Source organism: Bombina bombina, chromosome 5 (assembly GCF_027579735.1).
Source record: "Bombina bombina isolate aBomBom1 chromosome 5, aBomBom1.pri, whole genome shotgun sequence".
Lineage (NCBI taxonomy): Eukaryota > Metazoa > Chordata > Amphibia > Anura > Bombinatoridae > Bombina > Bombina bombina.
Genome location: NC_069503.1, coordinates 323,404,549 through 323,430,450, shown reverse-complemented (window position 1 = coordinate 323,430,450; position 25,902 = coordinate 323,404,549). Strand labels below are relative to the sequence as shown.

Here is a 25,902-nt window from a genome sequence, read left to right as displayed (position 1 = left end):
GCAGTTCTGGAGGCCATATCTTCAGAAGGATATTAACAAACTTGAATCTGTGCAAAGGAGGGCTACCAAAATGGTACATGGTCTAAAAAATAAAACTTACCAGGATAGGCTCAATGACCTAAATATGTATAGCTTAGAGGAGAGAAGGGAAAGAGGTGATATGATAGCAACTTTCAAGTACATTAAAGGGTTTAGTAAAACTGAGGCTGTGGGTATTTTACATAAAATGGAAAATTCAAGAACAAGGGGTCATGAGCTCAAGCTAAAGGGTAGTAGGTTCAGGAGTAATTTGAGGAAGCACTTCTTTACAGAAAGAGTGATTGATTTATGGAATAAACTTCCTCAAGAGGTAGTAGCAACAAACACTGTGGGGGACTTTAAAAATGCATGGGACAAGCATAGGGCTATCCTACGAACTAGATAAGTTTATACTGTTAGGTAAGGTTGGGCAGACTTGCTGGGCCTATGGCTCTTATCTGCCGTCAATATCTATGTTTCTATGTTTCTATGTTTCTATGTTTCTATGTATTTAGTGAGTTGCATTTCACTTTAAGTGTGGTTCAATGGAACCAAATGGGTGATTTAAGTGGCTGCTTTTCATAATATAAGGAGCAAAGTTAAAGCTTTCCTCTCCTCCAAACACCAATAGATCAAATATTTTTGGCTGGCAAATTTTATTTTTTTCACCACTTAACCATTAATATTAATAGGAATTAAAGGGACGGTAAAATTAAAATTAAACTTTGATAATTCAGAAAGAGCATGCAATTTTCCGATTGACTTCAATTATCTAATTAGCTTTGTTCTTTTGGTTTGCTTTGTTGAAAAGCATATGTAGGTAGGTTCAATACACTTCTTGGAGCTAGCTGCTGATTGGTAGCTGCACATTGATACCTCTTGCCGTTTGCTCACCAAATGTGTTCAGATAGCTCTAATTAGTGCATTGCTGCTCTTTTAAAAAAGGATAACAAGAGAATGTGGCAAATATGATAATATAACTAATGGGCAAAGTTGTTTAAAGTTGTATGGTCTATCTGGATCATGAAATAATAAAACAGGGTTCTATGTTACATATTTTAGTTATGTAAATGGTTTATAGTTTAATAGTGAGCTTTTTAGTTATATTTTATTTATCTAAGAATTTTGTTTTTATTAGTATGTAAACTGTACATAAAAATGACTATAAAACATGTACGGAGTCAAGAAAAACTTTAGTAAACAGGCAAAAAATCTGCTTTACATGTTTTATGATGGATTGGAATTTTAATATTTAATTTTCATATTGAAAAATATTAGTGAAGTTAACAAGGTGCTAAGCCACTGGAATTGTATCTTTAAGTACATTTCAAATTGTAAAGACTAGAAAAAAAGAAAAAGTGTTTTACTTCTGATGGATTGTAAGCAAATAGTAAAGAGAATTATTCACATGGAGATGAACAAAGATTAGAAGTCCACTTGTGCCCGTCACAACTTGTTCAGTAGAGAATTCCCTGATATTTTGAGGTTCGCCTGCCCTTATGCATGGAATTGGAGTGGCATACATGTTGATGGCACAAGTGACTCCACCCTGGTTGGACACCATCCCATAAGACATGCTGCTGACATTAGTCCTTCCCCAGTTAAGCTCTTCTCTTTTCTATTCTAGTTTTTATTTTTATTTTGTGGCTATGGAAGAGGTGCTTGTATTAGTCAAGTGAGCAACTAGCTGAAGTAAATGAGGTATCACATTAATTAAAATGATATACAAATTCACATAAAAAGGAGGATTGCTGGAGCCCTGTCAGGATAAGAAATAGAATTTTAATTATCTGTCTACTAACATTACACAGTTTTAACACATTTGTCACTCTTCTGTCTGCAGCTAACCATAAAAGTGCAAACTAATCCTAGTGTGTGGTGTTAATTAGAGAGCCCATCGCTAATTACGAAACTAACTATACTAACTAGTCACAGTGGGACTCAGCGGCATAGCAAATAATTGCCGTATTGTACTACCTGCTGTGTTCAATATTGAGAGAAAATGGAAACCAGTACATCTCAAGCCTATTCTACATATCTCCTCCTATTTAAATAATTCCACTTGGTTTGGGGACTCCAGACCTTTATAAATTAACAGCAGGGAAATACCAAAGGTGTCAGATTGCATATTTATCATCTTTTTTGTGTAATACTTAAATATGTATTATGAAGTGACTGACATAAATTAGGCAGATTTCAGAAGCCACAGGCCGTGGCTTGTAGAGGACCCCCCTCTGCTTGACATTTCATCCTTGTCAAAGATCAAATTATTTTAATTTAGGCTGTAAATTATAAGGAATGAAGACTTCTTTGTGGGAATTCCCTGTGGTAATCTGACTTTTGTTGTTACTGCTGCTTGTCAGTGTGCAAAAAATATAATATGCATGCAAATAAGGTTAAAAAATGTGTACTATCTAATTATCCAGCCAGTACATTCCACTTGAAGACAGTGGGATGCCTGACACACAGTATGTGTTTGATTCATTGAGGCCTGCAGGGTATTTACACAAGATTACTTTTAATTATGAAATTAATATCTTTTTATCTGAAATGTATAGAAGTGAGTGGATGCATGAGAAGAATTTTTATCAAATAATCTCCATTTTATGGAATAAGTAAAATGAAAAAAAGCACAAGTTTAACAATTAAGTTATTACTTTACTCATTAGAGTATGAATCAATCACATGGTGAGTGGCCGAGGTCCCTTCTGTTTAAAATACATTTTTAATAGATTTATTTTTAATGTCACAATAGTTAATAGTTAATAGAGTGGAATATAAGCTTGTATATTTTATTCAGAAAAAAATTAAAGGGACAGTCTTCTGCAGACAGCTATTAAGCGCTCCCGCTCTAGCGTAATCTTTGCTAGGCATAGCAAATATCGCAATCACGTTAACTTCTTTTCCCCATAGAAGTCAATTTAAAGTGCAGAAGAAAAAAGCTAATTCCTATCGCACAAGTGCTAACCCGATAGGAGTCATCACATGCTTTTTTATTTGCTTTTCATAAGAGACTGCTGATCCATGTGACCCATATAGATAATATTGTGCTCTCTCACATGGAATTGTGGCTGACACAACTAATTGGCTAAAATGCACGTTATTAGATAATAAATAAATAGCCATGGGATAAGAGGGCTGTCATAAGAGGCTTAGATACAAGGTAATCACAGAGGTAAAAAGTATATTAATATAACCATGTTGGCTGTGCAAAACTGGGGAATGGGTAATAAAGGGATTATCTATCTTTTCAAACAATAAACATTTTGGATTAGACTGTCCTTTTTATCAATTTAAAGAGTTTAAGTTTAAAAGACCCACCTTATTATTTTTCTTTGTATCCTATTCCTCCATATTAAAGGGACATTAAACACTAAATAAACGCTAGATAGAATGACGCATTCAAAGAAAAGTTTAGTCTGAGAATAACACGTAGATGTGTTTTTTTAAGGGAGCTGTCATGTTGTAACTTAGGTTACCATCTCTGCTGTGGCCAAATAAGTTAAATTATAAATAGGTCAGAAAAGTTTGCAGCCAATGGCTGTGTTGAATGTAACAGTGTTGTGCACTTACATTTCTAACAGGAACTAAGAAGCTCACAATTTCAGAATGGAACTAAATGAAAAGAGGACAAACAAATAATAAAAGTATATTGCAGAGTTTTTTTTATAAATATGATTTATAATTATATATTACCATCTCAAAGTGTTTAATGTCCCTTTAAGGGCTAGATTACAAGTGGAGCACTAGTTAGCGCTGTCGCTCAAGCGTAATCTTTGCTAGACACAGCAAATATCGCAATCATGTTAACTTCTTCTCCCCATAGAAGTAAATTTAAAGTGCAGAAGAAAAAAATGAATTCCTATCGCTCGAGTACTAATCCGACAGCAATCATGAATAGTTCGCATTCCAATGTTCTTCACATACAGAACAATGTACTTTTTATTGTAAATACATTACTATATATATATATATATATATATATATATATATATATATATTTACCTATATATTTACCTATACCTATATACATATTCCTATAGATATATAGGTATAGATATCTATTATACATTAACATAATCAGCTATGTATCAGAATTTGTATTGTTTAAATAGATAATCACTTTATTACCTATTCCCCAATTTTGCATAACCAACACAGTTATATTAATATACTTTTTAAATATGTGATTACCTTGTAGCTAAGCCTCTGCAGACAGCCCCTTATCAGTGCGTACTCATAAATAACTCCACAGGAGCAAATACAATGTTATCTATATGAAACACATGAACTAACTGTGAAAAACTATCAAAATGCACTGAGATAAGAGGCTGCCTTCAAGGTCTTACAAAATAGCATATGAACATACCTAAAATTAACTTTCAACAAAGAATACAGAGAGAACAAAGCAAATTTGATGATAAAAGTAAATTGGACAGCTTTTTAAAATTGCATGCCCTATCTGAATCGTGAAAGTTTAATTTTGACTAGACTGTTCCCATAATGTAAAATAGATATATATACCTATATATTTATAGGAATAGATATATAGGTATAGGTATATATAGATATATATAGAAATATGTATTTACAATAAAAGGTACATTGTTTTGTTAGAGATTTACTTTGGAATGTTAAAAATGTACTTTTAAGTGCATTTATATTGTGTTTAATGCAACTTTTTTTCTCTTCCTCTACCTTTTACACAAGCTCTCAAGTGGTGCTAACCGGAAGAGCGTAATTTTTTTTTCAACTCATAATACGCATTGCTTGCAAAAAGTCAATAAAAACCCAACGTCGATAGCGCACAACTGTTAGTGCGCCACTCATAATTTGGCCTAAACATTTTAAGCTAATTTTTTTAACATAAAAAAAGATCCTATAAATATTGTTTTATCCAGTGTGGATACATTTATGTGCATAACCTAAACTGTGGTTTTTAGGGTCATTACCTAACAGGGGCAAAGCCCACGGTTGTGCTGAGGTACAAGAACAAGACAGATATTTATTAATAAAAATATTATATAAAAATAAGAATTTTGGTGCATTTTGAAATTCCCTTTTTAAAAGCAACAAAGACAAAGATCTTACCTTTCCCTTTTTAAAAGCAACAAAGACAAAGATCTTACCTTGCCCTGTAAATATGTACTGTTCACTGTATTTATTAATGAGAATAAGAACCATTAAGTCTGTAAAAGCCTATACTACTAGTAAAGGCCTCAGTATAGAAGAACTGTGGCAAAACATCATATACATGAGTGATTTTTGGCTTCAATTTCTAAGCCATTCCAATCTATTTGAATACACAGCTTGTAAACATTTATAAACTTTAACTAGTTACATATACAGTATTTCTGTGTAATCAGCATTGTTATACTTACAATTTAGTAAACGCAAAGGGTCTATCATAGAATAGGATTATGAGTACGCTTAACTTCATGATGTTTTACAGGCTTTTCAAATAAGGATCTTACAAACAACCAGTGAGAAAATACTATATCATCGACTGATACATTTTTGAGCCCTTTAGTGCTATGGAGAAACCCTTATAAGCCAGTGGAGTTGTGCATAAACATGCAGTCCCTATTATTTTCACAATTAGCTCAAGCAGGTTTGTCTTGTTCATGTAAAAAAACAATATTTGAACATGTTTTAATAAAGATATTTCACATATATGGCAGAGCTTTTTTTCTGATGGTCATTTAATTGTAAATATAAACCGCAACATAAAGTAATTATTTCAGTAGTCACTGTAAACAACATATCTGATTTTCTCATAGTTTTATTGTGCCATTATCAACCAAATGAAGTAAAAAAAAATGTGCTGATTGGCTACTAGAAGATTAAAGAGACAGTAAAGTCAAAACTAAACTGTCATGATTCAGATAGGGCATGCAATTTTAAACAACTTTCCAATTTACTTTTATCATCAAATTTGCTTTGTTCCCTTGGTGGTATTTTTGAAAAGCTAAACCTAGCTAGGCTCAAACTGATTTCTAAACAGTTGAAAACCGCCTCCTAGCTCAGAGCATTTTGAAAGTTTTTCACAGTTAGACTGTGCTAGTTCACATATGTCATATAGAAAACATTGTGCTCACTCCCGTGAAGTTATTTAGGAGTCTTCACTGATTGACTACACTGCATGTCTGTCAAAGGCACTTAGATAAGGAGGCTGTCTGCAAAGGCTTAGATACAAGGTAATCACAGAGGTAAAAAGTATATTAATATAACTGTGTTGGTTATGCAAAAACGGGGAATGGGTAATAAAGGGATTATCTATCTTTTTAAATAAGAAAAATTTTGGTGTAGACTGTCCCTTTAAGTTTATCTAGCTGTGAATCCTAAACATGCAACATATGATTACTCTACTAATCTATATACTAGTATTATGTAAGTCTATACAGTAGGAACATCATGGAATCTTTATATTTTGTTTGCTTACAGTGTGATGGCATACAGATGGATCTGAGTAATATTTCCCTAGAGGGAATTGCTGTTCTAAACATTCCAAGTATGCATGGTGGGTCAAATTTGTGGGGAGAAACAAGGAAAAGACGAAGTAATCGACGAGGTGGAAAGAAAACTGCTGACAAGAGACCTACAGTGACTGATGTTAAAGAGCTAAAGTTCACTATGCAAGGTAAAGTGAACTTTTATTATTCGTGGTTGACAGGCCACAATTTCAACATTGAAGATATTTTTGTTAAATAATTCACTTAAGTGTAAAAGATGAAAATGATGGTCATTATCAGAAGTGACTGAATAGTGATCAGGAATAGAACAGTAAAGATGTTTTTAAAATTGCGACAATCATCCAAATATGCTGATTTTTAACCACATAATGATGGAAAGGATCTTATAACAAAAGTATAGAACAAATGCTATGAATTTCAAGGGGTTTTAGTTAAAATAATAATAATAATAATAATAATATATACAAAGTAAAAATTGACAAAGGTTTTTGGTATCCACCATTCTTTATTTAAAATGTAATAGAAACTTCACTTTTGGTTTATGACTTCACATATTACTTTAAACAGTAAAATAAATGAGTATGGCATGGACAAAAATATTGGTATTCTAAACTTAATATTTCCATTTTTGGGTGCTTTTTGAGGTTTGTTTCGAGTCATTGTCCTGCTGGAGGACCCATGACCTGCAACTGAGACACAGATTTCTGACACTAGGTAGAATGCCTTGATAGTCTACTGATTTCATCGTATCCTGCACAGAGTTGTGATGTTGTCTGTCGAAAGGACAATTTCCCAGAAGGATCAATGCTTGTCACCATGTACAGGTAGCCCTCAGTTTACGCCGGGGTTAGGTTCCAGAAGGAATGGTTGTAAATTGAAACTGTTGTAAATTGAAACCCAGTTTATAATGTAAGTCAATGGGAAGTGAGGGAGTTAGGTTCCAGGCCCCTTTCAAAATTGTCATAAGTAACACCTAATACATTATTTTTAAAGCTTTGAAATGAAGACTTTAAATGTAAAACAGCATTATAAACCTAATAAAATAGATTGTAGCATCATCAAACTAAGTTTAATAAACAAAAACATTTGCTAAACCGCACCTAATGAAATTATCACACAAACACAGACTGTATCATCATCAATCTAAGTTTAATGAACAAAAACAAAATAATCACACAACAGACTGTATCATCATCAAACTAAGTTTAATTAAGAAAAACGTTTTTTTACTTGCATTTTTCTGCAGCTAAGGGAAGTGGCTGCTAGATCTTGTTATTTAAAAACGGCTCCATTGCTCAGGTCTGGTTATACACTGATTAGCCTGCCTGTGTTTAATCACACAACAGACTGCATCATCATCAAACTAAGTTTAATTAAGAAAAACGTTTTTTACTTGCCTTTTTCTGCAAACAGTTCTCTGCATTGAGTCTGCAGCTAAGGGATATGGCTGCTAGATCTTGTTCCTTTGAAAGCTGATCCATTGATCATGTCTGGCTTGCTTTTCTTTGCATGTGTTTGCTGCAACACAAGCGGACAGCTCCACCTACTGGCTATTTTAATGTATGCATGTGCTAATGCTTTTAATAGCAGTCAATGCTTTTCAATAGCAAAAAAAAAGGGGCGTTATTCTGAAACGGTGCAAATTGAACTGTTGTAAACCGAGGCCCACCTGTATATATATATACACATATACAACAGAGGTGTGTGTGCTACAGAGCACAGGTACACAAAAATAGCAAGGTAATGAAAAATTAAACCTTATATCAGGAGTAGGTGTTTCGTCCCTCCACGCCAGAAAAGACCCACCGTCAGACCCAGTGGTCTCCTCCAACCCAGGTACGTATAGACAGTGGTATAGATAAGAAAATAAAATTAACTCCCATAAAAGGTACAATCAATATTTGCAGAAGAATACCATGCACAGCCTTAATGTGAAATGTAAAAGGTAAAACATTTATTGATATGCATTTAAAAGAACAACTCACAGAGTAGCGGTAAAGCTGATGACATCAACTGATGCGTTTTGCGCGAGTCTCGCACTTTCTCAAAGATAGATTGGGACAGGTGTTCCCTACTTTAAGTAGCCACAGCAATCTGTCTCCAATCGTGACGTGTATTCTTTGGGGTGTAGGTGTAATCCAGACTGCCCATACAGAGCTTGTAGATGTAGATTAACTATTTCGTCTTGTCTGGTGTGCACAAACGTCAGAAAGCGACACAGTACAAAGAAAGAAAATAGACAAAACATAAATAAAACAAAAACATGAGTTGAAAACCAACAGTTAATGTAGATCAATCCAAGTGATCACGTTGTTATTGTAACCTGTGCATTACATTAATAACAGCAGTACTTCATATTTGTAACGGTTCAAATGGATAGAGGCAAAGGGGCCTATCTATCAAGCTCTGAAAAGAGCTTGATGCCCCGTTTTTCTGGCGAGCTTGCAGGCTTGCCAGAAACAGCAGTTATGAAGCAGTGGTCACAAAGACTGCTGCTCCATAACCTGTCCGCCTGCTCAGAGCAGGCAGATAGACATCGCCGGAAATCAACCCGATTGAGTACGATCGGGTTGATTGACATTGATTTGATATGCATAAATAAAGGCATAAACAATCCACTCTACTATACTTTCATATATGGATATTTGTATTTAACTGTACGTCCAGAAAGTACTATAATTCATGAATCTGGAAAATATTTGTGTAAAGATTTGTATTTGTTACTTATGTTTCCAAACGGAGCTGTAGTATATAGTGAATAATGTTAATGCATATTTGAATTGGGATGAATATTTGGAAAAAATACATTGTTAGGGATGCAACACATTGTTGGGTATATTCTTAATTTAAAAATTTACAATGAACAGCCCCTACACAGCGTATACATATACCAAACTCAATCCATGTACTTGATTTATATATATATGTTTGCAAACATTTATTCAATAGGTGCAACTAATAATAAGCCAAGGATTGCATGTGTTTAATTATTAGAGCAACAAAAGGAGGGAGATGGAGTTATTTAGAGACCATGATACAGATCTATATCCCATCTAGAGTTTATACCATGGGGTTCTTTTGTTCCAAATTTGAAGATACATTGAACTTCTTTATCTAGAAGTTGTCCATATCTATCTCCCCCTCTCTTATTGGCCGGGATAAAATCAATGGCCTGAAAGTGAAGTGCTTTTTTCTTTTCCTTATGATAGAAAAAGTGTTTGCCAACAGGGGTTTTTGGCAGGTCTCTGTCAATGGAGGTGAGGTGTTCACAGATCCTATCCTTCAGGTTACGACTGGTGCAACCTATGTACTGCTTGTCACATACCCTGCAGGTTATGAGGTATACAACATATTGTGAACTACAGTCCAACCTGTATATAATGCGGTGGGCAAAATTTGTTGATGTTGAATTAGCCTCAGAACCAGTGATGCAATGCGAGCAAACATTACAATGTCTCCCATATCTAATAGTGGGTGGTTTTCTTGAAACAAATTTTATACCCCCCTTTAAAATCTGTTTACATTGGGGGTCTAGTGATAGGATGCCAAGATTGGGTGACAAAGTATATGTTAGATTGTTTGTGTGTATTACAAAACCTTTTATGTTTTGTTTTTCTGTTGTTGTTTAAAAAGGGAATCCCTGTTTCTTGTAGCAACTGTTATATATATATATATATATATATATATATATGCATATTTAGATATGTCTGTATCTCTATGTTAAAGCCCTTTGCAGCCTTTTTTTTTAACACCTGAGACCTCATATCTTTTAGCCCTTATAACTTTTATTGCAATTTTTTAAAATATGTTTTATTATACAGTGTTATTATAAGTTTAACGGTACTGAGAATATATTTTTGATGTTTTTTTGACATTTTTATTTGAGTGTAACAGTTAACCAGAGCTCTGAGGTCACACTATCCTGACGTGCGTTAAATTCAATTGCGCTGGAGCGAATGAGTTTACTGTTAACTTTTAATACGCAAACTACTTCCGACGCGCACCAACTCCCGTGATAAACCCAATAACGTTCACCTGCAACAGTTAGCGAGCCACTCGCAATCTGGCCCGAAGAAGGCACTCTACTAATGACACTCACTTTATATGTATTAAAATGTAAACATATTTCTCTGTCTTCAAATGGTACAAACATATCCAAAGCAGTATAATTTAGGAAGACATCTAAATCTTCAGATTCCAACTCTTGCACAAGGTGTAGTATTATAAAAGGGACATATGACCCATATGCTAAATCACTTATGGATCATATCTGTAAAAAGCTGACTAGAAAATATTACCTGAATATGTCTGTGTAAAAAATGAAGATATTTTACCTCAAAATTGTCTCAGTAGCCACATCCCAATTCAGATTCGTATTCCTGGACTTGCAAAGGGAGCAGGCATCTGGTATGTGCAGTGTCTTAATTTTCATCCCCAGTTTAATACATTTTCTATGAATTCTTGTGAGATAATGGCAAAATTAAACAAGGTCACAGTAAAGCAAAAAGTGAACTCAGCACTGATGACTCTTATTGGCTGTTTGCTTTGTTTGTCACTGTGCAGATGACAGTAGCTGAAGGGTAAGTGTACAAAGAGCATTCATGCTGGTGAGTTGATCTTAGTTTTAAATAAAGACAATTCAAAATATACAGCAGAAAAACATTTTTTTCTCTCACAGTGGAGTCAACAATACATGATAATGACTATGTTGAGTAACATGTATCTTTAATATAGATTTAAAAAGAAAATATGTGTAAAATTTGTAGTTATTTCATGATCTGATCTTAGGTATTGTTTATCAGGTAGAGTTTGTTTTAGACTGATTAGAGAAATAATACCTATAACACAAAATACATTTGATCAAATTCGCAAATCACATAAGGTTCAAACTTTTCTTACTGGTTCTTGTTTCAGAGTAGAAATTTAAATAAGTATTTTTGCTATTAATGTATTAATATAGTGGGGATAATAAGAAGGCATGTACTTATTATTTTCTTATTGGTTATTCATACAGTAGCTGCAAATAAACTTAACAATCCTATTATTGTTGGAGTAGAAAGAAGAAAAGATTAACTTATGTAATTATGTAATTGAGTTCATGTTCTTTTTGGAGCAATTGCAGTGACAGAAATGAATCACCCTGAATATATTAATTCTGGGTGATTGACAGGCCCTGTTCTCAAATGATTGGTCGATGAGAGCAGAGGCTGTGCTACACAAGCAAATGCTTGCACAATTGTACATGTGGAACTGGAAGCACAGTGTTTGCTAACCACATGCTGTCAAGAATTTGGGATCCTTGTCCAACCGCTCTAGTATATCTGTCCCATAGTCTCTGCACATTTTTTTCCTGCGGAAGTATAGCTGCCCTTCTCTCAAGTACAGTAAGTCCCCTACTTACGAAAAAGTTCCGTTCCGGGAGCACGTTCGTAAGTCCACTTTGTTCGTAAGTCCAACTGTATTGTAATTTGTGTGAAAAGTATTATAGACCTCACTTCATAATACTTTTCACACAAATTACAGTACAGTAGTACATACTAAACAAACAATACTGTAAAGATAACATTTTTAATCTTACCTTGTATAGTACAACAGCTGGCATACAGGGGTTGGCATGGAGTGAACAGGTAATTTATTGACTGGAAGAGGGAGAGGTGGGATATGGTGGAGCTGAAGGATCATCAGCAATAGGAGATGGAGGGCAAGCTGCAAAAAAGTACACAGCAGCACAACCACATGTGACAATGTCCAGCAGACACGGAACTAACTTCCGTGATTTGACATGCAAATGCAACTTGAAGGTTCGTTTGTAGGGGACTTACTATATTCAGTTTCCAATATCTGTAAAGTACCCCTGTGCATTGCTTTATGTGATTGAAAGCAGGTTGTGGCAATAGCACTGAAAGCAATTCTGCCTTTATACAATTTTATACTAGTCTCAGCCAATATTTTATGTATGCACCAGAAATAAACTACAGACCTGTAACCAAAAGAAATGTTTTAGAAATGGTTCTAAATTGTCATTTCTATAGGGGTTTTCAGTAAAACTTGATATGAAATATTGTTCAAAAGCGCTAATCCGATGGTACACAAGTAGTTGAGTTCTTCATGTGGTTCTGTGCTATATTATTAAGAATAAAGGTTTATTTCAGATCTTGAAAAATATCTCTAAATTTTACAGTAATATTTTGGATTGTGCTTGAGTGCAACCCTTAAAGGACCATAAAATACAGTAGAATGCACAGTGCATAATAACAAGACAATGCAAAAGCACTTACTATAGATTTCAAATGAACCGTAGATTTTAAAAATGTGATTTACATTTTAAAATGTGTTTACATTTCTTAACCCTGGTATCATGTGACAGCCTTCAGCCAATCACAAAATGCATATATGTATACACTGTGAATGCTTGCACATGCTCAGAAGGAGCTGTTGCCTCAGAAATTGTGAAGAAAAAATGATAATGGAAGTAAATTGGAAAGTGGTTTAAAATTTCATGTTTGACTTTAGTGGTCCTTTAACTCACCACTTGTAATACAAAAAGCATGCGTGTGCTAACAGAACTCCCTGCACTATAGATTAAAAATATTGGGTGGCGCTAAAAATGTTTTGGTCACATTAAGATGCTTTACTTAAAAATGTTAACCATTCACCTATAATACCAGATTGTGTTATCCTTATCGCTAGACTGAGAACAATATAACACACCATGCACTAATGATTGCACTCCACTTGTAATCTAGCCCTTTATGGGGAACAGAATTTAGAGGTCAATGTTCCTTTAAAGTGATGGTAAATTCAGCTCAACTGCTCCACATATTTTGAAAGCTCTGATCCTAACCAGCATATCGATTTGCTTTTTTATTAATAAAACCATCAGTACACTGAATAACTTAAATTTTAGTCCTGCTACGTTACCCTTTTTAATTCAGCCTCTTTCTAACATTTTCAAAGCTCATGCTTTGAGTGGCATCTGTTCTAGCCAATCATAGCCTCACCATGCGCCCCATGTAAAACTAACTGCATGCCCCCTTGCTCGGAACTCAGTAATCTTAATGCAATGCTCATGCACGACTACTTACGCTACTTGCGTAACTGAAAAAGAAAAATCGGCAATTTACTTTTTCCTACAAACAGATGCACTGTTTACTGTAAGCGGAGCTGAGGATTCCCTTGTTCTGTTATGCAAGTAGCGTAAGTAGTCGCGCATGCGCATTGCATTAAGATTAATGAGTTCCGAGCACGGGAGCATGCAGTTAGTTTTACATGGGGCGCATGGTGAGGCTATGATTGTCTAGAACAGATGCCACTCAAAGCAGGAGCTTTGAAAATGTTAGAGAGAGGCTGAATTAAAAAAGGTAACGTAGCAGGACTAAAATTGAAGTTATTCAGTGTACTGATGGTTTTATTAATAAAAAAGCATATCAATATGCTACTTAGGATAAGAGCTTTCAAAATATGTGGAGCAGTTGGGCTGAATTTACCATCACTTTAAGGTAGAGGAAGTTGTTTTTAATCACTGAAAATATTTACACAACCAAAATCATTTTTTTCAGATTATGATTTTATGTTGAGTTTATTTTTTTCACTGTACATGTATCTGTGTAAATCTGTGTAACTATTATTAGTATTTTTACTATTATCATTAGTACTAGCATTAACCCTTAAGGACCAGCGACATACCCTGTACGTCACTGGTCTGTTTATGGGGATTGCAGTGCGGTGGCCAGTAAAAAGGAAGGAGAGTAGTATAGTGTTATCCTGCTGTTTGTAGTGGGTCCCCCACTATTATAACCAAGAAAACCCTTAACGACCAGTGACGTACAGGCTACATCATGCTCATTAAGGGGTTAGAAAATAATAATATCACTTCATTGTAAAGCACTGCCAGATTCCATAGCACTGGTTACAAGTAGGGGTACACAATTACACTACTTTATGGTAAAAAAATACTGATTCATAAAATAGATTTTATTTACAAAGAACAGGGTCCTACTCCTAAAAGCTTAGAATCTTTAACTGAATGTGCACCCCATATTTAAACTTGGTACCATGTAAGTCACAATCTATTTATTACCAGCAATCTCCTAATTGAATGTATGCTCTTATGCTCAAAGTAATTTATAAGAAAAAATATTAACATTATTCTTTCAATAAATAAGATAACTCAGTAGCAGATAATGATTTTAAACTTGTTTATTTGAAAAGCATGATGATATTTTGTTTGAGCTATGAATGCACATGCAAAGACTTGTGCAGATGACATTGCAGTAGTAATGATGTAAGACTTTCTTGTCTATACACTGCAGGGGTAAATCACATAACTGAGAGATGCATTTATTAAAATATAAACTGCCATAATGGAATAGACCTGTTTGTTTTTTATTAGAATGCCCTTTTAATATTTGTGCTTGACATTTTCTACTTTTATATCAGAGCTATTCAATTTAATTGGTGATAATTTGTTTTAAATGTGACTACATATAAAATGTGCCATAAAATGTTATCATAAAGTTTATGCATAAAGGTAAAGCCTTAAAGGGACATGAAACCCAAAATTGTTATTTCATGATTCAAACAGAGCATACAATTTCCTTTGTTGAAAAGTAGGGACGTAACCTCAGCAACATGCACATATCTGGAGCACTATATGGCAGCAGTTTTGAAAGAATGCTATCCATTTGCAAGAGCACTAGATGGCTTGACATGTAGTATACTAGGGGCGCGTTCCGATATACGGCGCAGGTTTTGGCGCAAGCATAGAAACCTGCGCCGGCATTTGCTAAAGTGCCGTAAGTCAGACAAACTAACGATGTCCAGAAATCAGTGTAAGTACAAATTTCTGGAGTCGCCAGTGACTTACGGCACTTTAGAAACTGCCGCCGCCTAAAAAAACTGACTAAAATATTAAATCTCCCGTTACTGTCTAACACGCCTCCCAAACATAGCCCGACACGTATACCCCTCTATCCGCAATCCCCCCTCTCACTCCTAACAATAAATGTATTAACCCCTAAACTGCCGCTCCCGGACCCCGCCGCCACCTATATTAACTGTATTACCCCCTAATCTGAGCTCCCTACACCGCCGCCACCTATATTATATATATTAACCCCTAATCTGAGCCCCCTACCCCGCCGCCACCTATATTGACTGTATTACCCCCTAATCTGAGCCCCCTACACTGCCGCCACCTATTTTAAATGTATTAACCCCTAATCTAATCCCCCTACACCGCCGCCACCTATTTTAAAAGTATTAACCCCTAATCTAATCCCCCTACACCGCCGCCACCTATTTTAAATGTATTAACCCCTAATCTAATCCCCCTACACCGCCGCCACACATATTAAATATATTAACCACTAAACCTAAGTCTAACCCTAACACCCCCTAACTTAATTATTATTAAAATAAATATAAATAATATTAATATTATTAACTAAGGCCTAGATTTAGAGTTTGGCGGTAGCCGTCAAAACCAGCGTTAGAGGCTCCTAACGCTGGTTTTTACCACCCTCTGGTATTTGGAGTCAGTCAGGAAAGGATCTAACGCTCACTTTGCAGCCGCAATGTTTCCATATCGCAGATCCCCCTACGCCATTTGCGTATCCTATCTTTTCAATGGGATCTTTCTAACGCCGGTATTTAGATTCTTGGCTGAAGTGAGCGTTAGAAATCTAACGACAAAACTCCAGCCGCAGAAAAAACCCAGGAGTTAAGAGCTTTCTGGGCTAACGCCGGTTCATAAAGCTCTTAACTACTGTGCTCTAAAGTACACTAACACCCATAAACTACCTATGTACCCCTAAACCGAGGTCCCCCCACATCGCCGCCACTCTAATTAAATTTTTTAACCCCTAATCTGCCGTCCGCACGTCGTCGCAAGCTACGTTATACTTATGTACCCCTAATCTGCTGCCCCTAACACCGCCGACCCCTATATTATATTTATTAACCCCTAATCTGCCCCCCTCAACGTCGCCTCCACCTGCCTACACTTATTAACCCCTAATCTGCCGACCGCACCTCACCGCTACTATAATAAAGTTATTAACCCCTAATCCGCCTCACTCTCGCCTCAATAACCCTATAATAAATAGTATTAACCCCTAATCTGCCCTCTCTAACATCGCCGACACCTAACTTCAATTATTAACCCCTAATCTGCCGACCGGATCTCGCCGCTACTCTAATAAATGGATTAACCCCTAAAGCTAAGTCTAACCCTAACACTAACACCCCCCCTAAATTAAATATAATTTAAATCTAACGAAATAAATTAACTCTTATTAAATAAATTATTCCTATTTAAAGCTAAATACTTACCTGTAAAATAAACCCTAATATAGCTACAATATAAATAATAATTATATTGCTGCTATTTTAGGATTAATATTTATTTTACAGGCAACTTTGTATTTATTTTAACCAGGTACAATAGCTATTAAATAGTTAAGAACTATTTAATAGCTAAAATAGTTAAAATAATTACAAATTACCTGTAAAATAAATCCTAACCTAAGTTACAATTAAACCTAACACTACACTAGCAATAAATAAATTAAATAAAATACCTACAATTAAATACAATTAAACCTAACACTACACTATCAATAAATTAATTAAATACAATACCTACAAATAACTACAATTAAATAAACTAACTAAAGTACAAAAAATAAAAAAGAACTAAGTTACAAAAAATAAAAAAATATTTACAAACATTAGAAAAATATTACAACAATTTTAAACTAATTACACCTACTCTAAGCCCCCTAATAAAATAACAAAGACCCCCAAAATAAAAAAATGCCCTACCCTATTCTAAATTAAAAAAGTTCAAAGCTCTTTTACCTTACCAGACCTGAAAAGGGCCATTTGCGTGGCATGCCCCAAATAATTCAGCTCTTTTGCCTGTAAAAAAAACCATACAATACCCCCCCAACATTACAACCCACCACCCACATACCCCTAATCTAACCCAACCCCCCCTTAAATAAACCTAACACTAAGCCCCTGAAGATCTTCCTACCTTATTTTCACCATGCCAGGTTCACCGACCCGTCCTCCGAAGTCTTGATCCAAGCCTCCGAAGTCTTCATCCAAGCCCAAGCGGGGGCTGGCGATCCATAATCCGGCTGAAGTCTTCTATCAAGCGGCGGCTGAAGAGGCTCCAAAGTCTTCATCCTATCCGGGAAGAAGAGGAGATCCGGACCGGCAACCATCTTGATCCAAGCGGCATCTTCTATCTTCATCCGATGACGAACGGCTCCATCTTGAAGACCTCCAGCGCGGATCTAGCCTCTTCTTCCGACGTCCAATTGAAGAATGAAGGTTCCTTTAAGGGACGTCATCCAACATGGCGTCCCTCGAATTCCGTTTGGCTGATAGGATTCTATCAGCCAATCGGAATTAAGGTAGGAAAATTCTGATTAGCTGATGGAATCAGCCAATCAGATTCAAGTTCAATCCGATTGGCTGATTGGATCAGCCAATCAGATTGAGCTTGCATTCTATTGGCTGATCGGAACAGCCAATAGAATGCAAGCTCAATCTGATTGGCTGATCCAATCAGCCAATCGGATTGAACTTGAATCTGATTGGCTGATTCCATCAGCCAATCAGAATTTTCCTACCTTAATTCCGATTGGCTGATAGAATCCTATCAGCCAATCGGAATTCGAGGGACGCCATCTTGGATGACGTCCCTTAAAGGAACCTTCATTCTTCAGTTGGACGTTGGAATAAGAGGATAGATCCGCGCTGGAGGTTTTCAAGATGGCGCCGTTCGTCATCGGATGAAGATAGAAGATGCCGCTTGGATCAAGATGGTTGCCGGTCTGGATCTCCTCTTCTTCCCGGATAGGATGAAGACTTTGGAGCCTCTTCTGGACCTCTTCAGCCGCCGCTTGATAGAAGACTTCAGCCAGATTATGGATTGCCAGCCCCCGCTTGGGCTTGGATGAAGACTTCTGAGGCTTGGATCAAGACTTCGGAGGACGGATCGGTGAACCTGGCATGGTGAAGATAAGGTAGGAAGATCTTCAGGGGCTTAGTGTTAGGTTTATTTAAGGGGGGTTTGGGTTAGATTAGGGGTATGTGGGTGGTGGGTTGTAATGTTGGGGGGGGGTATTGTATGTTTTTTTTTACAGGCAAAAGAGCTGAATTATTTGGGGCATGCCCCGCAAATGGCCCTTTTCAGGGCTGGTAAGGTAAAAGAGCTTTGAACTTTTTTTTTTTTTTTTTTTTTTTCAAACAAGCTTTATTTAAGGTTATTTAAACATGGTACATGGACAAAATATAGAGCAAAAAACATACACTTCAATGTATTACACAATTTCAGAGAATATTGTCCTTTTACGGTAGAAATTAAAGCTTGACATTTTTAATAGTAATGTTCAACAAATAGAAATATTAATACCTTTATAAACAGAAAGTTCCAATTAAGGCGACCTGCACACACCAGGCCATGAAAAAGATAGAATGAGAAGGAGGAGAGAGAGAAAAAAAAAGGGGGGAAACAAAATTTTGCAGGATGAAACCAGCCAAATTCAGTGGTAAATTAATTTTCACACTCGGTGATCAGAAACCAACTCAACCAAGATGAGGTGAGTTCCACGTAGTAAGCATAGATTCGTATGTATCCATTTGGTTGCTCTGAAAATAGTGCAACTTTTCCAAAGTTAATAAATCATTTACGGCGGCGTTCCACTCAGCAAGAGTGGGCACCTCCTTTGACTTCCAAAGTCTAGGGATCAGTCTTTTTGCTCCCGTCAACATTATCAGCAGAAGGGCCCGCCCCTGCCCACCAATAGATTCAGGTAGATGCAGAAACAGAATGGTTTAGAGGGAATTTGATATATGTACTTTTAATATGTTAGACATCTCTTCTATGACTGTCGACCAGTAATTTGTTAGTTTAGGGCAGGACCACCAGATGTGAGAGAGTGTTCCCAACTCCCCGCATCCCCTCCAACATGCCGCTGAGGCCGTTGGAAAAAAACGGTGTAATCTGAAAGGTGTGTAGTACCATCTCATCTGTAGTTTAAGTTGTATTTCCTGAACTACCACAGAGACTGAAGAATGTTTAATCATTCTGAATGACTTAAGCCATTCCTCTTCTCCTATTTCATTATAAAGGTCTTTATTCCATGCAATGGCAATTGTAGGTCAGGTGGAATAAGTAGTAGTTTATATACTTTTGATATTAATCTTTTTGGTGGGGTCAGGTCTGTGCATAGGGTTTCAAACGGGGTGAGTTCTCTGAGGAAATCAGATTTATTTTTATGATGTGACAGGTAATGGGATAACTGGTGATATCTCAACCATGATGAGAAGATGTAACCTGATTGTTCTGTCAATTCGTGCTGTGGTCTAAGTCTGCCGTTAGTCAATGCAAAATGCAGGGCGCCTACTCTCAATTTATATGGTTTATCTCTGTTTCTACTCAGTTCGTAGTAGGGTAAATCGGGGTTCTCCAAAATTGGAATTAGTGGAGAGGTGAGTTTTGATATGTGTGTGCTGGTGGAAATCAGTCTGTCCCATTCCATGAGAGTTTCCGTTATTAAGTGGTATTTTTGCAGTATTTTTGGGCGCTTAGTCACAGGGGTCCAAGCCAGGGAAGCTACGTTATTGGAATTAAGAATCTGCCCATCAATCCTAACCCACTGTTTTTGCAAAGAATTGTGCGCCCACTCGGTTAGTCTCTGTAAAAGGATGGCCCTTCTATATAATGTTAAATCAGGGAATCCTAATCCCCCCCTATCTCTGGGGAGGTAGAGTGTCTTTTTAGGAACCCTGGGCCGCGCTCCTGACAAGATAAACTGCTCTAATATTTTTTGAAGTGTAGGGAGGAAGTCAGCCGGTAGGTGTATGGGGGTAGTTTGCATAACATAAAGTATGCGTGGTAAAATGTTCATTTTAATGAGGCCTATTTTTCCCAGCCAAGACAATGATTTATTTTTCCAGGAAGATAGGTAATCAGATATCTGCTTCTTAATAGTTAGATAATTATTTTTATAGAGATCTGATACATTCGCCGATAGATAAATGCCTAAGTATTTCAATTTGGTGGCAGCTAGAGGAACACTGTGGTGTTGTGCTAGGAACTGGGTATGTTCGGGAGGGGAGTTGATGTTGAGGAGTTCGGATTTTGAAAGGTTTAGGTGGAAGTTAGAGAGATTTCCCTACACCTCCAATTCCGAAAGTAGTTCCGGGATTGATGTATCTATACTAGTAAGGGTGTACAGAACGTCATCAGCGTATAACGCCTGTTTGTGCTCTGTATTACCAATGCGGATTCCTTTAATGTTAGGATTAAGGTGTACCCTTTGCGCTAGTGCTTCAATTGAGAGCCCAAAAAGTAGAGGGGATAGTGGGCATCCCTGACGGGTCCCGTTAGTTATAGGGAAGGTGTCTGATAAAGTTCCGTTAATTCTGATCCGGGCGTTAGGGGCTGAGTAAAGGGCAAAGACCATGTCTAAAAAGGAGTCCCCAAAATTCATAGTCTTCATGACCTGACGCAGGAAGAGCCAATCGACCCGGTCGAAGGCCTTCTCTGCGTCCGTCGAAAATAGTGCCAAAGGCACCCATTCCGTTTGTGCAAAATTTATTATCTGGATCACCTTTGTGGTGTTATCACGTGCCTCCCTGCCAGGCACAAACCCCACCTGGTCAGAGGAGACGAGATTTGCAAGAAATTTATTAAGCCGATTTGCTAAGATTTTGGCAAGAATTTTTATATCCAAATTTAATAGTGAAATAGGTCTGAAATTGGCTGGGTTAGTAGGGGATTTGCCTGGTTTAGGCAAAACGGTGATGTGCGCCTCTAACATAGTTTTAGATAGCTCTGGCCGCTCTGTCAGACTATTAAAAAGTTGGGTCATCAGCGGCCCTAATGTTTCGATATATGACTTATAATATTTTATGGAAAGCCCATCTGGGCCTGGACTCTTTCCACTAGGGATATCTTTGATGGCCTGTAAAAGCTCATCTACAGAGATATGAGAATCTAAATAGTTTCTTTGTTCAGCATCCAGCCGCGGCAAAGCCAGCGTGGCCAGGTACTGATCTATCAGAAGAGCTCTGTCCGGTATGTTATCGTGAGGGGCTGTTGGGTCTGCTGACTGGCTTATATTATATAATGCCTGATAATAAGATTGGAAAGAGTTAGCTATTTGTTTGCTGCCTTTAGTCACTGAGCCATCAGAGTTTTGTATAAAATGAATATGTGATTTTAGTTGTCTTCTACGCACTGCTCTAGCCAATAGCTTCCCGGGCTTGTTACCACCTTCATAGTATTGTTGTTTTGTATTCAGGGTTTTGCGGTGATAGGCCTCTAATAAAAGTGTTTTTAGGGCCGTTCTGGCTTTATCTAAGGCATTTTTGGTGTCGGTATCAAATAAGTCTCCTTTGTGTTTCCCCTCTAATTGTGAAATGGTGTGGAGCAATTCTGCCTGTTTTAGTCTGTGCATTCTAATGAGTCTTGCTTTATGTTTCAAAAAGTCCCCTCGTATGACGCATTTGTGTGCTTCCCATACGTTTATGAGTGAAGTATGCATAGGATTATTATTTGATATATATTCTTCTAGGGACTTTTGGATGTCAAGTTTGATAATAGGATCATTCAGTAGATAGTCATCTAATCGCCATATGTAAGTTGTGGGGGGGAGATCAGGCCACTGGACCTGACACGTCACTGGTGCATGGTCCGACCAGGTTATAGAGCCAATTGAGCAATCAACAACCATGTCCAGACCACTGGAGTCTGTATAAAAATAGTCTATACGAGAATATTTATTGTGTGGTGGAGAATAATATGTATAATCTTTATGTGTTGGGTACAGTGTGCGCCATATGTCATGGAGTTGTAAGTTTAAAATTGTATTTTTGACAGACTTCAGTACTTTGGGGGGGGTGCTGGTTGTGCCATTTGAAGTGTCTAATAGGGTGTCCATGGTTAAGTTAAAGTCGCCGGATAGGAAGACCGGGCCCTTCGCATGATCCAGCAGAAGTTTAGATATTTTAGACATGAAAACATGTTGTTCAGTATTTGGGCTGTACAAAGTAGCCAATGTTATTGGGTGCTCGTACAACGATCCCGTTACAATCAAATATCTCCCTTCCGGGTCTCTTTCTATGTGTGAATTTTTCAGGGGTAGTGAATGATGGATTAAGATACCTACACCTCCCCTCTTGGATTGTCCTGAGGCGAATAGTGCTGTGGGATACTGTGGATTGAACCATTTCGGTTCTTTCCCTTACGGAAATGTGTCTCTTGAAGAAACAACACATGACTATACAGAGTTTTCAAAGCCCTAAAGGCTATGGACAGTTTACCTGGATTATTTAGGCCTTTGGCGTTAATTGTAGTTAGCGTTAAGCTATGCGAGCCAAATTTGCTCCGTCTCCGGTTCATCCTGGAAGGGAAAAAAAAAAAAAAAAAAACCTAGAAAAGAGTGGCTGAAAAGCTAGGAAAGGCTAATAGAATATGAAGAAAGGAAGGGGGAATAAGAAATCGAGAAAGAAGTTTTTAGGCCCGGTGTATACCTGCAGCCCAGGTAGTGTACAAGGTAAGGTAAAAGTAAACTTTCTTATACAAACTATGCAAACACTCAAATAATGCAACAAATGATCTAAGAAAGTTTTTCAAACAGGGTAGTAACCCTCAAGCCAGTACAAAAAAAAGAAAAATGGATTTTGGACTCCAAATAACAGTGATTTATATTATCTAGGGAGCATAATATGTTTACCATTTCAGGGTAACCAGAATCTGTGAAGGTGGGTGGTAGGTGAAAGGGGAAAGGTTATTGGTATAAAGGTATAAGAGAAAATATGCATTAGTTAGAGTCATGTCTAAGCAGGCATGTAGAATACAGACCCCTGCTTGGAAACTATTAAAAATTCCAGTAGTGGGACCTCTGGGAGACCAATGTTTATGTTGATATAGGGGACTCATCATCAGGTTAGGGAGATTCATATTACATTTTGGCAGTGTATAAACAATAAGAGGGAGATTAACACATCTGCTATTAGAAACATCATAAATGATAACTGTCTAATTCTATTAACATTAAAATTAACACTTTAAACTTTTAGTATAAGTATCATGCTAGCTGCAGATAGATAATATGGCATTTGCCCTTAAATTTTGTCCCTCTTGAACTAGACGTTCTGCTTAGTTAGCCAAGTCTCTCAGTCCTGTGAGCGTCCTTCCTTCCTGACATTTTGGGTCACTGGAGGTCAGTGTCACAGTAAACAAATAACAGTCCTAATAACCTAGTCTCGACTCCAGTTATAAGAAAAAGGATACAGTTCAGGAGGTCCCCAAAAGGAGGTCAGCCATCGAGAGAGAATAACCAAGAAAACCTATATGTTATGTAGTCACCAGCTGGTGTCCTCAATTTCACGTGAGTGGGGATGCCTATTCCTGGGTCGATCCCCATTGTGGTCGATCAGTATCAATGGACAGTCCAGAGAGGAAGGCCTGTTCGTCTGAGCCAGGGTGGAATGTGAGAAATTTATTCTGGTATGAGGCCACTAGGGAAACTGGGAAGCCCCAACGGTATTGGATTTTGTGGGCTCGTAATTTGGCAGTAATGTGACCTAGTTCCCTTCTTTTCTGAAGGGTCATTGGTGACAAGTCAGAGAAAATTTGCAATTCTTCGCCAAATTTGCAATTCTTCGCCAGTTTAAGGCGTGCACACTTGAGAATCTCTTCTTTGTCTCTGTAATTTAGAAAATGGACAATGATGTCTCTAGGGGGAGCTTTGGGTGGGGGTTTGGACCGCAGTGCCCGATGGGCACGCTCCAGAATGATGTCTGGAGAAGTTGGAGAGTCTTTTAGAGTACGGAATAGACTTTGAAGGTAACCATTTATGGCAGTGGGATAGATAGTCTCTGATATCCCTCTAAAACGTAAGTTATTACGTCGACCTCTGTTGTCTAGGTCTTCAATTTTGTCGGTGAGTTGTTGTATTGCCTCTGTGTTGTTCTGAATATCTGTGTTCATCGAAGTGACTGAGGCTGTGTGTTCAAGCAGAGTGACTCTGTTATCTAAGGTTGAGATATCTTTCCTTAGTTCAGTAAAGAGATTTCGCATCTCCTGCACTGCCTCCTTAATGTCCTCTTTGGAGGATAAATGTCTAAGATCAGCCTTTGTAATTGCGTGTTGAACTTGTATCTCCATATCCTGCTGTTGCTGTGTTTTAGCTCTGGGGACTGTCTCCATGATGGTTTCAGTTGGATATGTAGTAGATGGATCAACTTGTTTTAAGTATTTATTTAGCGTGCCTGCTGGAATATTTTTTTCAGCTTTTTGTTGATTTTTACAAGGCATCCCTCAGGGTCTCTTCCTATTTTATAGGTAATGAGTTAAGAGGATTGGCCCTGTATAATGTGCATTCCCTTCTTAATGTGGAAGTTAGGGAATAGTTGCTTAGTGAGATAAATCTGGTTATTCAATGTTGCAGTCCCTATTTTGATTGATTAAATAAGCCAGAATTTTATTTTTTATATTGACTTCTATATATCTGTTGTGAGAAGGGGTTTTAGATGCTGCAAATAATAAAGTTCCCAAAACAACTTAAGATGGCCGCTGCAGATCTTTGAGGGTTAGCAAAAATCAGGTCGCTAGTTGTTCAGTAACAGCCTTGATTTGTAAGCTGATTCTAGTAATAACAAATGTGCCTTTATTTAAAGTACTCCATATGTGCAATAGTGGATAATGTGAGATGCCAGCTTGTATCGTTACACTTTCACTGTCTCCACTCCCCTCAATGATAAACTAAGTTTTACATGCAGTTACTGTATTTTTTTACTTTATAAGTGTTCGTGTGTGGATGACAGCTCAGCCGGTGCTGATCGAGTCCCAGGGCTTGTGTTGGCAATTATATAAAGTGAGCCATTAGTCTACACTGTGCTGTCCTCTTGTGCTGCAAATTGATGTGTTGCGCACTTAGGCCCCGCTGTCCCCCTTCGTTGCGGTGTAGTGTGTGAGCGGCTGGCTTACCCTGTTTGCTGTCAGATGAGGATTACGTCTCAGGGTCAAGCCACTCGCCCACCGCGACTGTCCACCCTCTACTCCTCAGTTGTAAGCAGAAGGAGGTGAGCTGTAGGTTCAGCCCCGCTGACACTGGCTTTCTGTCTCTGTCTCGGCGCGGATGTTAATGGCGCCTCTGTGATTGCTGTTAGACGCTGAGTTCAAGCAGGTTTGTTACGGTCCTCGCTCCACCCGTTAGGATTGTATTATTAGATAGGTTTTTACTTCAGTACTCCCATTTGTAGTAGATAATAGATAAATAAGGAGTGTTTATATACTTTGAATATGCTTTGTTTGGCTTGAGGGTTGAGGAGCTCTCCTACAACACAGCCATCTACCAGCGTGGCTTGAACTTTTTTTAATTTA

General features: G+C 37.3%; 1 protein-coding gene across 4 annotated transcripts in view; it reads left to right on the top strand.

Moving 5' to 3' along the window:
* The window catches only part of DGKB (diacylglycerol kinase beta), a 1,179,919-nt gene that overhangs the window by 783,764 nt on the left and 370,253 nt on the right, over nt 1-25,902 (top strand). For all 4 annotated transcript variants that reach the window (XM_053714112.1, XM_053714113.1, XM_053714111.1 and 1 more), the window contains one exon: nt 6,463-6,658. In XM_053714112.1, coding sequence (XP_053570087.1) covers nt 6,463-6,658 — 196 coding nt within the window. The remainder of the gene's footprint in view (nt 1-6,462; nt 6,659-25,902) is intronic.